At 45.4% G+C, this 15,368-nt stretch overlaps 1 protein-coding gene across 1 annotated transcript in view; it reads right to left on the bottom strand.

Moving 5' to 3' along the window:
- Window positions 1-3,995: 3,995 nt before the first annotated feature.
- LOC113744965 (uncharacterized) overlaps window positions 3,996-15,368 on the bottom strand; it is an 18,127-nt gene continuing 6,754 nt past the window's right edge. Inside the window, exons 2-4 of the mRNA XM_027276312.1 lie at window positions 5,308-5,640; window positions 4,499-4,864; window positions 3,996-4,096 (exon numbers count right to left, since the gene is read on the bottom strand). Coding sequence (XP_027132113.1) covers window positions 4,722-4,864; window positions 5,308-5,640 — 476 coding nt within the window. The 3' untranslated portion in view covers window positions 3,996-4,096; window positions 4,499-4,721. The remainder of the gene's footprint in view (window positions 4,097-4,498; window positions 4,865-5,307; window positions 5,641-15,368) is intronic.

Here is a 15,368-nt window from a genome sequence, read left to right as displayed (position 1 = left end):
ATCGTTAACGGACACACGATGTGACGCACGTTCGTTTTTATCTGACGTCTGTTAAACTTGAATTTTAGATTACCGTGTGATAATGGAATAAACTGGTTCAAACTCTGACTGACTGGATGTGAGAAGATCATGACTTAGTATTTCTATGTTAATAACTGAATTCATGCTGGGTCCGGTCAGACAAATATTTAAATCGAGTACTGAGCCACATGCCATGAGCGCGAGGCGTTCAGGAACCTGTTTAACCTCATTTGTTAGCTACACTTCAACGGAGCTTCTGATTGGTCCTGCAGTTCAGACAAAACAAAACAAACGGCGTCCTCTTCCATATCTCGAATATTAAAAAGAATAAGTCCAAACTTTTAAAGATCTCTGATGAACGTCTTTCAAATCTTCATGATTTTAAACATCAGCTGATCACACATTTGATTAAATATTCAAACCTGACGGAAGCTCGTTTCTGCCCACGCAAAGATCCAACGATTCGATTTAAACTTTGTGTCGTTTACGAGGTCTGTCTCAAAATTATGAGATGCTAAATGTGAACTATTTTCTTTAAGTCGCTGATTCAACGTTGAATGTTTGTTTTTATTTTCAAACTTTAAGTTTTGTAACTTTAAAAACTTTTTTGTTTTTTTGGACAAAACTAACCAAAGTTTGGACTCAACAATATTTTCTAATAATATCAGACACATCTATGAAAGATGAAAACAGGTGAGAGGTTAAGAATCTTTGTATCTCATGATTCTCACATTTTAATTCATTTAGTTACAGAACAAAAATCCTGTAACTTTGTTTTCATCAGTTTATATTTTTCTTTCTTGGCAGTAACGAGCTTCCATACGGATCAGATGAACTGAAGCAAAGAAAAGAGAACTGAGTCAAAGCTGCAGAAACAAACACGTGTTTGGTCAGGAGGTATCTGTGTCGACATGAGGTTACTGAACCGAACTGGACCGAGGAACGAGCAGGGATGAAGGAAGGAAAGGAGTCACAGATTTAAAAACCTTCCTCTCTCTCTGTTCTCTCGTTTCTTCATCATCAGTTCTGTCTGAAAAGTAAAAACTGTACAACGTAAAAAAGGATAAAAACCGCTGAGATTCACATTCGACGAGTCCAAACAATCGGCGCCGCTCATGAAGTCTGTTTCCTGTTTGAGCCGCGAATCCTCAAAGATCGTCCAAAAAAAACACGACGACAAAGACGCAGCTGACGAGAATCCCCCCCAAAAAAAAAAAGAAAAAAGAAACGCTGAAGAGCACTTTGAAAACAAACAGGTAGAAAAATCAAAGGTCACTTCTGTGAGCGACCACGCTGCACATCCACGAAGAAGAACGACGAAAACCAGGAGACAGGAAACCAGGCGACCCGGCCCACGAGGCGACCCGGCCCACGAGGCGACCCGGCCCACGAGGTGTGACGAGCTTATTGCAAAAAAACAAAAAAAAAAATTCATCTGCCGACAGAAACTCACCTGTAGCAGCCGGCTTCCTGTCGACGAGGAGGAGTCTACATATTTTACAGGAGGAGGAGGAGGAGGAGGTTCTTTCCCTTGGTCTGATCTGAGGCCTCCTCCTCGTTAAGTCCTCCGCTCCTTTGAATCCCTCATCAGATCCATCAAACATTTGAATTACTGAACTTTAATTAACTCTAAACGTTAAGTTAGATTCGTGAACCGTTTGAACACTCCGGGCCTCACGTGTTCGTGTCGGACCCTGCCACAAAGACGCTGATGGAGACGACCTTTAAGTTTCCGTTCCTTGAACATCAGCCAGAGATTCAATTAGATTCTTCATGGATCCGACCTGCAACCAGAACCAGAACCAGACTCCAGCTGGTCCCTCGGATGATAACGGACCCTCCAGAGAGGCTCTGATTGGACGTGTGACGATGACGAGGGGGTCGATCAATTTATCGATATTTAAATATTTTGACGAGACGTTTAATTATAAAACTCGTTAGTCGACAGGAAGTGAAATGAGCCAGATTGAGTCAACTTCCTGTTCCATTTCAAAGTAAAAGCATATTTGTCTAAGAGTCTGCAGCCGGTCTCGCCTGCGTACCGTTTGTTTGGTTTCTTCAGGTCCAAATCAGATCCGGATGTGTCCTTTTAATGGGTTCTGGTTCTGGTCTCTGGTTCTGGTCTGTGGATCTTCCCTTCTGATGGTCCGGACCTGAACTCTGTTGATCCCTTTTCTGTTTCCAGTTCCGCCCAGGTGACCGGCTCCATCGTGCCGGGTTCAGGTCCGGTTCAGTGCTGGGTCCGGATGTGGCTCTGGAGGCGGGTCGCTGAGGAGAACCTCTTCCCGCACTCTGAACAGCGCAGCGCCGTGGTGGTACTGGCAGGCGGAGGCGGCGGGGACGACGTGTCTGTGGCGGCGTTTTCGGCGTCGTGAGTCTGACGGTGAGCTTTCAGGAGCGACATCCGACTGAACCTCCGCCCGCACTCCTCGCACTCCGACCACACCCGCCGCCGCTTCTTCTGCAGACACACAGGAAGTCACAATCAGCTGATGCATGTTTCATCGTTTTAGAAATTACAAATATCGTGTCATCGTTTCTCCTCCCTCACCTTCCTCCCTTTGTCCTCCCCCTCCTCCTCTTCTTCCTCCTCCTCTTCCCCCTCCTCCCTGGTCGTCCAGGGTGACGGACAGGTCCGGCCGGGGGGCTCGACGCCATCTTGGCGGTCGTTGGCGCCATCGGTCGCCAGAGTGACCAGCGATTCGTTGGCGTTGGCAGCGCCAGCGGCGTCTTCTTCATCATCGTCCAGCAGCTGAGACGGAAGAGTCAAGAGACGATGAAGCATCGAGGCGGACGAGTGGCGCCCTGCGACAGGAAGAGGAAGTACTCGGTAAAAGTACACACTGAGGAAGTACTCGGTAAAAGTACTGATACACACCGAGGAAGTACTCGGTAAAAGTAAGTCCGGTCCGGTCAGCGTTAGAACCGACAGAATAGTTTCAAAATAAAAGTTGTTTTGTGATTTTTGGATGTTGAAATAAAACAAAGAGTCCAACAGAGGGCAGGAGAGAGTCCACACACACACACACACACACACACACACACACACACACGGGGAAACACAGATGACAGAAGAGGAACTCTCTTTAAACTCATGATCACACACACACACACACACTTTGCTGGAAAAGCCCGTCTGATTGGTGGCAGCAGATTTTTTTCAGCTTCCTCTTTCCTCACATTGTGCTCGCCGCCCGCCTGTCAATCATTTAACGATTAACTGATCATTGTTTGTCGACCGCCGTCCTGACGCTGAACCGAGAGTTTGACTGAGGAACCGAGAACATATTTGTCTAAGAGTCTGAGCGGTCTCGCCTGCGTACCGTTTGTTTGGTTTCTTCAGGTCCAAATCAGATCCGGATGTGTCCTTTTAAGGGTTCTGGTTCTGGTCTCTGGTTCTGGTCTGTGGATCTTCCCTTCTGATGGTCGGACCTGAACTCTGTTGATCCCTTTCTTGTTTCCAGTTCCGCCCAGGTGACCGGCTCCATCGTGCCGGGTTCAGGTCCGGTTCAGTGCTGGGTCCGGATTGGGCTTGGAGGCGGGTCGCCGAGGAGAACCTCTTCCCGCATCTGAACAGCGCAGCGCCTGGTGGTACTGGCAGGCGGAGGCGGCGGGGACGACGTGTCTGTGGCGGCGTTTTCGGCGTCGTGAGTCTGACGGTGAGCTTTCAGGAGCGACATCCGACTGAACCTCCGCCCGCACTCCTCGCACTCCGACCACACCCGCCGCCGCTTCTTCTGCAGACACACAGGAAGTCACAATCAGCTGATCATGTTTCATCGTTTTAGAAATTACAAATGTCGTGTCATCGTTTCTCCTCCCTCACCTTCCTCCCTTTGTTCCCCCCTCTCCTCTTCTTCCTCCTCTCTTCCCCTCCTCCCTGGTCGTCCAGGGTGACGGACAGGTCCGGCCGGGGGGCTCGACGCCATCTTGGCGGTCGTTGGCGCCATCGGTCGCCAGAGTGACCAGCGATTCGTTGGCGTTGGCAGCGCCAGCGGCGTCTTCTTCATCATCGTCACGCAGCTGAGACGGAAGAGTCAAGAGCGATGAAGCATCGAGGCGGACGAGTGGCGACCTGCGAGAGGAAAAGAGGAAAGTACTCGGTAAAGTACACACTGAGGAAGTACTCTGTAAAAGTACTGATACACACCGAGGAAGTACTCGGTTAAAAGTACTGATACACACTGAGGAAGTACTCTGTAAAAGTAAGTCCGGTCCGGTCAGACTTAGAACCGACAGAAATAGTTTCAAATAAAAGTTTGTTTGTGATTTTTGGATGTTGAAATAAACAAAGAGTCCAACAGAGGGCGGAGAGAGTCCACAACACACACACACACACACACACCACACACACAGGTGAAAACATTATGAATATAAAAAAAAAAAAAAAATATATATATATATATATATATATATATATATATATATATATATTTTACATTTTTGATTTCTGAAGATGGATGTTGTTGTGGTTCACCTGTGGGACTGAGGGGTGGTCCAGGTCCAGGGACTCCAGGTGAGGGTCCAGGTGGAGGTCCAGGTGAGGTGGTGCTCCTCTGACTGTCTGCAGCTTCTTCATCAGGTGAAAACACCTCCATGTCCTCCAGAGGAGTCCAGCGGGGATCCTGCTGGGGGGACGAGGGGGACGGCTCCAGGGTCAGAGGTGGAGGGGGGACAGGCTGCACCTGCTGGGCTCCGCCTCACCTGACCCCGACCAAATCACCACCTCCCCCCTCAATCTCCTTGATCTGCCAGACGTCACTGCACCACTTCTGACCAAACACCTTGTCCAGGATCGGGACCCAGTCCTGAGAGACAGAGAGGACAGGGGGACGCTCCGGGTCTGAGGAGGAGAGGAGAGGAGAGGGAGGGGAGGAGAGGAGGAGAGAGGAGGATGAGAAGAGAGGAGAGGAGGAGAAGAGAGGAGAGGAGGAGAGAGGAGGATGAGAAGAGAGGAGAGGAGGAGGATAGGAGAGGAGGTAAAGAAGGAAAAGAGGATAATTAAGGAGGTGAAGGAGAGAAAAAAATAGAATTAATAATTTTAGAACTTTGGACATTTGAGGAAAACGTGATTTTAAACAAATGAGTTTAACGAGCTTAACGAGCTTAACAAGCTTAACGAGCTCAGAGGAAGAGGAAGTGAAATCACAATGCAGACTGAAAACGACAACAAAGACTGAGACCACAGAGAGACAGCTGCTGCTAGTCACAGCTAACAGAGGAGCTAACAGAGGAGCTAACAGAGGAGCTAACAGAGGAGCTAACAGCATCATCGTCTCTGCTCACCGTCTCTCTCCGCCGTCTCCTTGGCCACAGTGACCTCGGCGACCTCCTCGCGGGCGTCCTCGGAGCCGCTCGGTGACACCGAGTCGTTCTCAGAGCCTCTCCTCCTCCCCCCGGCTCCTCCTCCTCTCCCCTTGTCTCCCCCTCCTCTCCCCTTGTCTCCCCCTCCCCCTCCCCCTCTGTCAGAGCTCTTGTCCAGCCTCTCCTCCAGGACATGCTGCTCTCTCTCCATCTTGGTGATCTCCAGCAGGAGGTCGTCAAACGAAGCCTCCACGATCTTCGTCAGCTCGCGCACGGCAAAGTCCAGAACCTGCTCCATGACGGACTTCAGCTGGTCTGCAGGGGGGACAGGGACAGAGACAGAGACCGCCATCATCATCATCATCATCATCATCATCATCATCATCATCATCATCGCTCTCTCTCTTAGCATGTGTTGCATTCACAGACTTGTTCTGTGACCGATTCCATAATAATTTCAATAAAGATCAACTTTCATAAGAGCTGTGGCTCTAACTGCTGATTCACAAAAGTCAACTGTAACAAAGTTTTGTTAAAACCAAAAAATAAAACCCGGACGATGAAGCGGACACGGCGGAGTCAGCGCAGGCTGCAGTGCTTCAGGTCTTTGAGTGACCGATGGTCGCTGCTCTCCTCTTCACGCTGCAGACTGGATGAATGTGTGTGCGCACCATGTGACCTGCAGCCGCGCAGGATGACCCACTTTGACGGACAGACGGCGTGACTTCATGTCTCTGTGCAGATGGTGATGCCAACGTCCACACTGCTAATCCTCAGCCGGTGGATTCACATGTTGTTGTTGTTGTTGTCGTCTGGAGGTTCACATAGACCAGATCCAGAGGCCAGAACCTGTTCAGGTGTTCTCCATGTCATCAGGTGATCGTCCAGTCTTAAAATCAGGCTGAGAGATGTTTGTATACGCCTGTGAGTGCAGAGTACCGGGGACCACACAGAGCCGGTGTCGTGCCAGAACAGGAGCTGGGCGAGCGGGCAGCCTCTACGGACATAATGGCAGAGGAGAAGAGAGCGAAGAGGACGCCGATGTCGAGCTGGGCTGACTGACTTCATGCGTGTTGCAGCAGAGACCAGCTCAGTCCGGTGCTGGACTACAGATCACTCATATCCACCACGGTCCGCATGTCAGGGCCTCTCACTGCATCAGTCAGACACGTGTTAAGTCGTGAACCAGAGCTTCAGAAACACTACACAAATATGTGAGTAATGACACGCCTGTTGTCGTGGTAACCACAGGTCTGTGAGTCATGTAAGTGATCAGATGCCACAGAGTCTAGTTACAGGATCCAGTTCAGACAGCAGACACTGTTCACAGCCATGTCTCTACAGCCGGGATCCTCAATCTCAGGTCCGTGGGACAAATCAGTGCCCCACTGATAATGAAAATACTTTTATTCTGAAGTATTGAGTTTGTTTGTACCAGTTTGTAAATGTCCAGTGATGTTTAATACTGTTCAATAATGTTTAATACTGTTCAATAATGTTTAATAATGTTCAATAATGTTTAATAATGTTCCATAATGTTTAATTATGTTCAGTAATGTTTAATAATGTTCAGTAATGTTTAATAATGTTCAGTAATGTTTAATAATGTTCAGTAATGTTTAATAATGTTTAATAATGTTTAATAATGTTCAGTAATGTTCAATAATGTTTAATAATGTTCAGTAATGTTTAATAATGTTCAGTAATGTTTAATAATGTTCAGTAATGTTTAATAATGTTTAATAATGTTTAATAATGTTCAGTAATGTTCAATAATGTTTAATAATGTTCAGTAATGTTTAATAATGTTCAGTAATGTTTAATAATGTTCAGTAATGTTTAATAATGTTTAATAATGTTTAATAATGTTCAGTAATGTTTAATAATGTTCAGTAATGTTTAATAATGTTCAGTAATGTTCAATAATGTTTAATAATGTTCAGTAATGTTTAATAATGTTCAGTAATGTTTAATAATGTTCAGTAATGTTTAATAATGTTTAATAATGTTTAATAATGTTCAGTAATGTTTAATAATGTTTAATAATGTTCAGTAATGTTTAATAATGTTCAGTAATGTTTAATAATGTTCAGTAATGTTTAATAATGTTTAATAATGTTCAGTAATGTTTAATAATGTTCAGTAATGTTTAATAATGTTTAATAAGGTTCAGTAATGTTTAATAATGTTCAGTAATGTTTAATAATGTTCAGTAATGTTTAATAATGTTTAATAAGGTTCAGTAATGTTTAATAATGTTCAGTAATGTTTAATAATGTTCAGTAATGTTTAATAATGTTTAATAAGGTTCAGTAATGTTTAATAATGTTCAGTAATGTTTAATAATGTTCAGTAATGTTTAATAATGTTTAATAAGGTTCAGTAATGTTTAATAAGGTTCAGTAATGTTTAATAATGTTCAGTAATGTTTAATAATGTTTAATAATGTTCAGTAATGTTTAATAAGGTCCAGTAATGTTTAATAATGTTTAATAAGGTTCAGGTTAAATAGTTTGTAGTTTAGTTATTTTAAGTTGTTACATAAGTTGTGTAACGAACCCTAAAAGTCAAACAGAAGAGATTTTTTTATGTTGACTTTAAAACTTCTTTCTTGTCTTGTTTCATTCATCACTTCCTGCATGTTCTTCACAATAAAAGCACTCAGACGTTTATTGTGAAATGTCCCCAGCCCTCACTGTGGTGGGATCGGAGCTGTCAGCAGGATTTACCTGTCTGATTGGACCACAGCTGGTTCTGGTTTAGACAGCTGAGCGGCAAGGCGGCGTGTTAATGTGACACTTCCTGTTTCTCCTCGGAGACACAAGTCAGAATCGACTGAACGTCGCCGAACCATCGACAAGTTTAATTCATGAAAGTCATCAGTCCAAACTTCAGTCACGACTCCATAAAACGTCTTTAAAGTCGATTCTTCTTTAAGTTGTTCTTTAAGTTTCTGGACACTGAACAGCAGCATTTGTACAGACAGTTTGAGGATTTGTTCTTTTAACAAACCATTACATTGTTCATGACTACAGGGTTTGTGATTGGACGAATATATTCAGGGCGGACAGTCTGACGAGTTAGATACCAAGTTGAACCTTCTTTTTATTCTGCACGATTATAAATTATGATTTCACGTGTTAAGGAGATATTTGAATATTTGTTGCACCATTAACCATCTTTTTCTTAATGAGTAATTCCTTGTTTCTTTGTATTTTCTGCAACATAAATTAAAACACGTTTACATGTTCGTGTGTTTACTGACCCTGAAGTGTGTAGGCAGCCTCGTCAGAGCTGTGAGAGTTCAGACTTGTGACGAGCATCTTTGTCGTCTTCATGTCAAGAACAAACCTCGTCTCTGTGTCTGTATCTGATCTGTGATCTGAGGCCATTAATCACAGCAGAGAGCCTCGTTATGAGCTTAATGACTGTTAACATGGAGATGAAACTGAGTGTGTGTCATTGGGTCAAACTTTATTACTTTGTTACTCTGATCGTCTCCTCATCTTCATCCTGTTATTAAGAGCTTCGTCAATCATCGATTATTTCACTTCAGATCTTTATTCAAAGAATAAAAGCAGCTGCTCTCAGATCAGCTGTGGTGACATAACTCGTGTTGGCAGCAGTCTGTGTCGTCGCTCTGAGGCTTTAATCACGAGCACACATCGCTGCAGATCGACCTGACTGGTGCGTCGCTTCATGTTCCAGCACCGACGGCGAACCGACAACAGACAAAAGATTATTAAAGCGTCTGTCGTCCCGCTGAGATCTGTCCAACGACAGAGTCAACACGAGCCGTTCACACAGAGATCTTCCCACGTTTACACCCAGAGGATTACGCAACCCGAATATGATCTGAGCAAACTTACCCTCCAGACTAGTCGCACGTTTAATATTCAAGCTCTAATCAGCTTATAATAATATTTACGGATCTCGTCTCGATTCAGCTCGCTGCATCATAAACTCATAAAAAGCTGATAAGATAACGAGAGTCTCGTCTGCAAGTCTTCAGCCATCAGGTGACCTGAACTACTCTTCTTCTTCTTCTTCTGTTGTATTTCTGTCAGACGCTTCACAGCGAGAAGAAGTTCAGGGCCGGTAAACACATCTGATCTGTGCAATGCTGCCATCACAGGACGGAGCGACACGTGTTAAACTGCATTAAACTGAAATGTCGTCCATCAACCAGTGGGTGGACTCCAGCAGGTTCAGGTCTTTGTTGAGTCTCCTCGTGGCTGCAGATCTTGACGGGAGTTAATTTAATAACTTGCACTAACAAAACCAGTTCAGCTTTTCTCCCTGACCTCCTCCTCTTTGTCTCCCTCGTCCTCCTCTTTGGTCTTTGTTTGTCAGACGTCGCAGTGAAAGCGTCGCCTACTTTCCGACATGTTCAGATTCACAGAGCAGACTGACCTTTGACCTGAGCGTGTCGGAGCCGCGGCCTCATTATCTCAGTGATTGTGTTCACGCGTCACCGTGCAGAACAAACCAGCAGGCCTCATTCATTCATCAGAGTTCTCTCCAATCCTTCATGAGCACAGCCACGCCCGAAAACAAACGACGACAGCTAATAAACACCATCAACACTAACGAACTAACTCACTACAGGTCGACTCATTCATCAGACCCTCCAGGAATACGCAATGTTGCGATTTGCAACTTCAGTGAATCCCTGTGAATTCAGGCCGGTGTTGCAATTTTAACCAATTTCCGCAACTTCCGCGCAGTCTGCCCGGGGGATTGAACTCAGCGGGTCAGGGACGGCCGCACGGTGCGGGAGGATCCCCTCGTGGGACCTCTCCCTGGCGCTGGCTGGCCCCCGTTGGGCACATTTCCTCCGCGGCGGTGTGCCGCAACCGAGTCTGGGTCAGCTTGGAAAGGCTCGGGGGCGAAGTGCCTGCCCACCCGGACCTCGCCGCTTCCCGCCCCCGGCGCGATTGTGGAATCGCAGCTTATCGCAACTTTCACTTCTTCCCGCAACAAAATTGTAAAAAGCACCGCAACTTTCACCACAATTTTTTGGAAAACCTCATGCAACATCAGGAATTTTAGGCCACAACTATTTCAAAAAAGGCCCGCGATATCCAGGTGGGACTGATTCATCAGATCGATCAGCTCGTTATCTGAACACCTCGGCTCTGATAGCAGCTGTTTAAACTCACGCCCACCAATAAACAAAGAAAATATCTGTGCCAAAAAGAGGACGATGGAAGAGGCGGGGCCAACAGGTGTGTTTGGAAAAGGAAAGACGAGCAGATTCAAGAGGTTTGAGAGTAAACATTGAAATATGATGAGCTGCTATAAAGTCAAATATAAACCTGTTTTACTCCAGAAGAAGAAGTGTCGAGTATCGAAGTTTAAAGTTAACATGACCTCCAGAGCTTCAACGTGGGGTCTTCACGGTTAATAACCGCCTTGTTTAACATTTTATGGTTGAACAACGCTTCCTTATAATTAACCATCAGATTCACGATAATCCACATAAAACAAATTTCGAGGACTGCATTCTTCCACTTACGTAACATCACTAAAATCAGACGCATTGTCTCTCAGGCGGATGCAGAAAAACTAGTCCACGCATTTGTTACTTCAAGGCTGGACTATTGTAACTCTTTGTTATCAGGCTGCTCCAATAAGTCTCTGAGGACTTTGCAGTTAATTCAGAATGCTGCTGCACGTGTTCTGACAGGAACCAAGATCAGAGATCACATCTCTCCCATTCTGGCTTCCTTGCATTGGCTACCTATTAAATCTAGAATAGAATTTAAATTCTTCTCCTTACTTACAAAGCTCTTCATGGTCAGGCACCATCTTATCTAAAAGAGCTCATAATACCTTACTACCCCTCTAGAACACTGCGCTCTCAGGACGCTGGGTTCCTTGTGGTTCCTTGTGGTTCCTTGTGGTTCCTTGTGGTTCCTATAGTTTCCAAAAGTAGATTGGGAGCCAGAGCTTTCAGCTATCAGGCTACGCTTCGTGGAACAAACTACCTTTCTGGGTTCGGGAGGCAGACACGGTCAACACCTTTAAGAGTAGACTGAAGACTTTCCTCTTTGATAGAGCTTATAGTTAGTGCTGGCGTCACGGTCATCCTTAGTTATGCCCATAGGATTAGACTGCAGGAGGATTCATCTCTCTCTTTCAGGTTATGCCGAGTCAGGCACGGTATTGGTTGAAGATGCAGTCACATTCCCCTTTCTCATTAATCATGTCACTAACTAAACTTCTTCCCTGGAGTTTCTGTCTCTGTCGTCCAGCAGGTTCTCGTGGATCGTGGCTGCTGCTGTGGTCCTGCATGACGTCCACTACACATATTACTACTGTGCATTATTACTACCATATCTTATCTGCTACTGTAATCATTTTAGCAGTATTGTAATTCATTGTCATTTTATCATTCATTATAATTCATTGTCATTTTATCAGTCATTGTAATTCATTGTCATTTTATCAGTCATTGTAATTCATTGTCATTTTATCAGTCATTGTAATTGTACAATATGTTTGTGTTGATTTGTTCTGTACACTGACATCCATTGCACGTCTGTCCGTCCTGGGAGAGGGATCCCTCCTCTGTGGCTCTTCCTGAGGTTTCTTCCACCTTTTTTCCCTGTTAAAGGTTTTTGTGGGCAAGTTTTTCCTCACTCGAACCGAGGGTCTAAGGACAGAGGGTGTCACTCCCTGTACAGATTGTAAAGCCTCAGAGGAAAATGTACTTTGACTTTGGGCTGTACAAATAAAATCTGATCTGATTTGATTTGATTTGATTTGATAATGACCCTGAGCAGAGATTTTCTGCTGACAGATCGGCTATCGTCTCTTTCCTGCTCCAAACTCTGGTTCTGGTATCTGCCTTTAAATATCCTCCGTCGGTCGACCTCGGAGCAAACAGCAGGTCGTAAATCGCCTCTGCTCCTCCCTGCATGTCTCGGTGTGAAGCCTGAGAATAAATCTCTTCCCTGGGAAACAGGAGGAGACGTGACGGGCAGAGCCCGGAGGTCCGAGGCGCTCCTGACTGAACGACAGCTGTGAACAGAACCAGGAGCCTCCCCGGACCGACCACATGGTCTGATGGCTGACTTTAAAGAAACGCTGTGATGTTTTCAGGTCCGTCAGACCCCAGGACTGTTTTCATCACGGATCACGACGAGCTGGAAAAACCCGGTTGGACACGGTGTGAAGCTGGTTTGAATCCAGTTTAATGGATGGGGATAAACTAACGTGGAGCTCCTCAGGGCTCTGTTCTCGGGCCTCTGAACCCAGCGGTGTCCACGTTATAACGTTATTCCCTGTTGGTCTCAGAGTCCGGCCCAACTGGTTAAATACCTGAAATAGCTCTGACATGAGACTTTTTTGTGGTTTGTTGGTCCAGATACTGGAGGACAGACTTGATTTGTCTTTACAGGTCTCAGAGTCCTCACAAAGACCAGCAGAGACCACATCCGTCTTCAGGCTTCACAGCAGAAATCTCAAATCTGGGATTATCTTTCAGGTCTCACACGATGAGTTCAGATTATTTGAACTCGCCTCGTCTCTTTGTGACCTCTTTTGTGTTCTGATGTGTTTTTCCTTTGCTGGACGAAATCCTGCTCATATCAGCGCGTGATTGGTCGACACTGCTGTGATGTCACCGCCTGTCCTGAGCTCCTCTCCGGCCGTGACGGCGGGCGGCGGAGGAAGCTCTGCGCGTCAGCTGCGCTTTGCATTCGAGTGCGCAAATGTGTGCATGCATGCGTGAGAGTGCAGCCGCGTTCTCTCACATGTCTGTGCATGTGGTGATGTTTACACACACACACACACACACACACACACACACACTAACATCTGAATATATCGTTAGTGATGGAGCAACTCTGCTCTGATGGATTAGTGTTGCCACATCAGGTCTGAGCTATGAAACCTTCACACACACCTCCACACACACCTTTACACACACACACCTCCACACACACCACGTTACCGTCCTTCACATGCATTTATCCACCACAGGCTCCTAACGAGCTAATTTAGGGTTCATGATAACAAACATCCGTAAAGTTTTTAGGGTTTCGTTCCTGACGAGAGTTTGAATCCGGCGTGCAGTGTACTGTAACCAGAACTTAAATCATTATTCATGTACACGTCGACATCTGTGATTTTATTTTGGCGGGTTTCTTCCTGGTTTCCTGTGTAGATCTAAAAATTATTCGCCGAAGAGTCGTCAGCGAGGACTGACCGCGTCACGTCAACTTTTATACGTAGAAATTGATCAATTTACTTTCATGTAAGTTGCCAAAGACTCGACCCGTTTGTTAGACCGATGCTGTAGATTCATCGCCTCCATCAGTAAACGGAGGGACTGACCCGGTTCGTGCTGCCCAGACAGACGCCGTGTTCTGGGGGAGTGTTCGCCAAAGAGTCGTCAGGGAGGACGGACTGTTGTTATGTCGACTCACTCACACCTGATTAAAAAGTTACAGATTATATCTGCCAGCTGTAATAAATATAAACTGAGGGTCAAACTAAAGAAGCCGTCTGATTGGTCGGTGCACAGACAAAGACGTCTTTGCGGCGTCTGGCGGCCATGTTGGAGGCGCGTTAACACAGACGGACTATTCAACGCTCGGCACGACGACAACAGCAAGACTCATTATTCAACGTCTATTCAACGTCTATTCAACGTCTATTCAACCTCTATTCAACCTCTATTCAACGTTTATTCAACGTCTATTCAACGTCTATTCAACGTCTATTCAACGTTCACTGATGTCTTTCACTTATTTTGAAAACCTGCTTTAATTCCGCATTAATTCGTTAATATATCACAGATCAATGCTGTGAACGACGACTATAAGAAATATTGATATTTTATTGATATACATGTGATCACATCGTGACTCTACATGTGTGGTTCCCACTCTGTCTTCACCTCCTGATAGTTTCATTCATTTAACTTTTACTTGTATCGATTTCATTTTGCAGACTGACTGTTGTTATATTTTATATTATTTATAGTTTGTTTGTCGACTGAAAACTTATTTTCATTTTTCTTTGTTGTATTTCTGCACGAATAAACATTAAAATCCGTTTTGTGCTTATTTATAATCGTTACATTATATTTTCTAGTGTTGACTAGAAACATGAACCATGATCTGACTCGGGTTCAGGTTCTGACTCGGATCGTTTGGTCCATCAGACAGTTTGAGATTTGTTGAAATGTTTTTGCATTTTTATTTTTATCTGAGGTTTTAAAAATTACTTTAAGTCAAAAGTATCAACGACCTAAAAAACTTTGGTGGTTTGGCGTCGGCGTATCGGATCACAGATCACGGTTACTTGGTTTGGTAACCGCGTGGTTACCGTCTGCTCGGACTGATCCAGATTAGAACTTTAGTTCTGATCCGGACACTGATCCCGTCCGGCCTGAAACTCTCGTATCCAAGTTTCCGGCGCTCTGAGCGTTCGCTCTTTGTGCGCCGCCTTCAGCCGCAAACCAAAACAAAATGGACTCCCTCCAAACCGACGCCGACGGCCTGACGTGGAACGACCCCTGAACGCACCGTCTGGCCTCTGGAAGTGACGATGCGTTCAAGTGCTCCTCCTGGCTGCTGAAGCTAGCGGACACTTCAGCGCCCGTGCTGCCTCTTTTGTTCTTCCCTTTTTTTGGCGCCTGATTAAACCTCGCCGGGCTCCACGTCCATCCACCGCCCCGTCCAGCACCAGGCTGCAGGCGCTTTGCTTCTTTGTCCTGAGCCCCCCACACCACCTCCTCCACCTCCACCACCTCCTCCACCTCCACCTCCACCCCTTCATTCCTGTAAAGGACACGTGAAGGCTGTAAATCTTATTTTACGAGCTCCAGGCTGGAAACAGGCCTTGCTTTTATTTTTACCTTTTCTTCCTGAACCTGTTCTGCCAGACAGCTGCAGTGTGTGTGTGTGTGTGTGTGTGTGTGTGTGATCTGACATGACACACACACACACACACACACACACACACACACACACACACACACACACTGTCACTGCTCTCCATTATAAGCATCATATTCTGCTTACATTAAA

The sequence above is a fragment of the Larimichthys crocea genome, unplaced genomic scaffold, assembly GCF_000972845.2.
Source record: "Larimichthys crocea isolate SSNF unplaced genomic scaffold, L_crocea_2.0 scaffold33, whole genome shotgun sequence".
Lineage (NCBI taxonomy): Eukaryota > Metazoa > Chordata > Actinopteri > Sciaenidae > Larimichthys > Larimichthys crocea.
The sequence above is the reverse complement of the archived record's forward strand: the minus strand, read 5'-3'. Positions and strand labels throughout refer to the sequence as shown.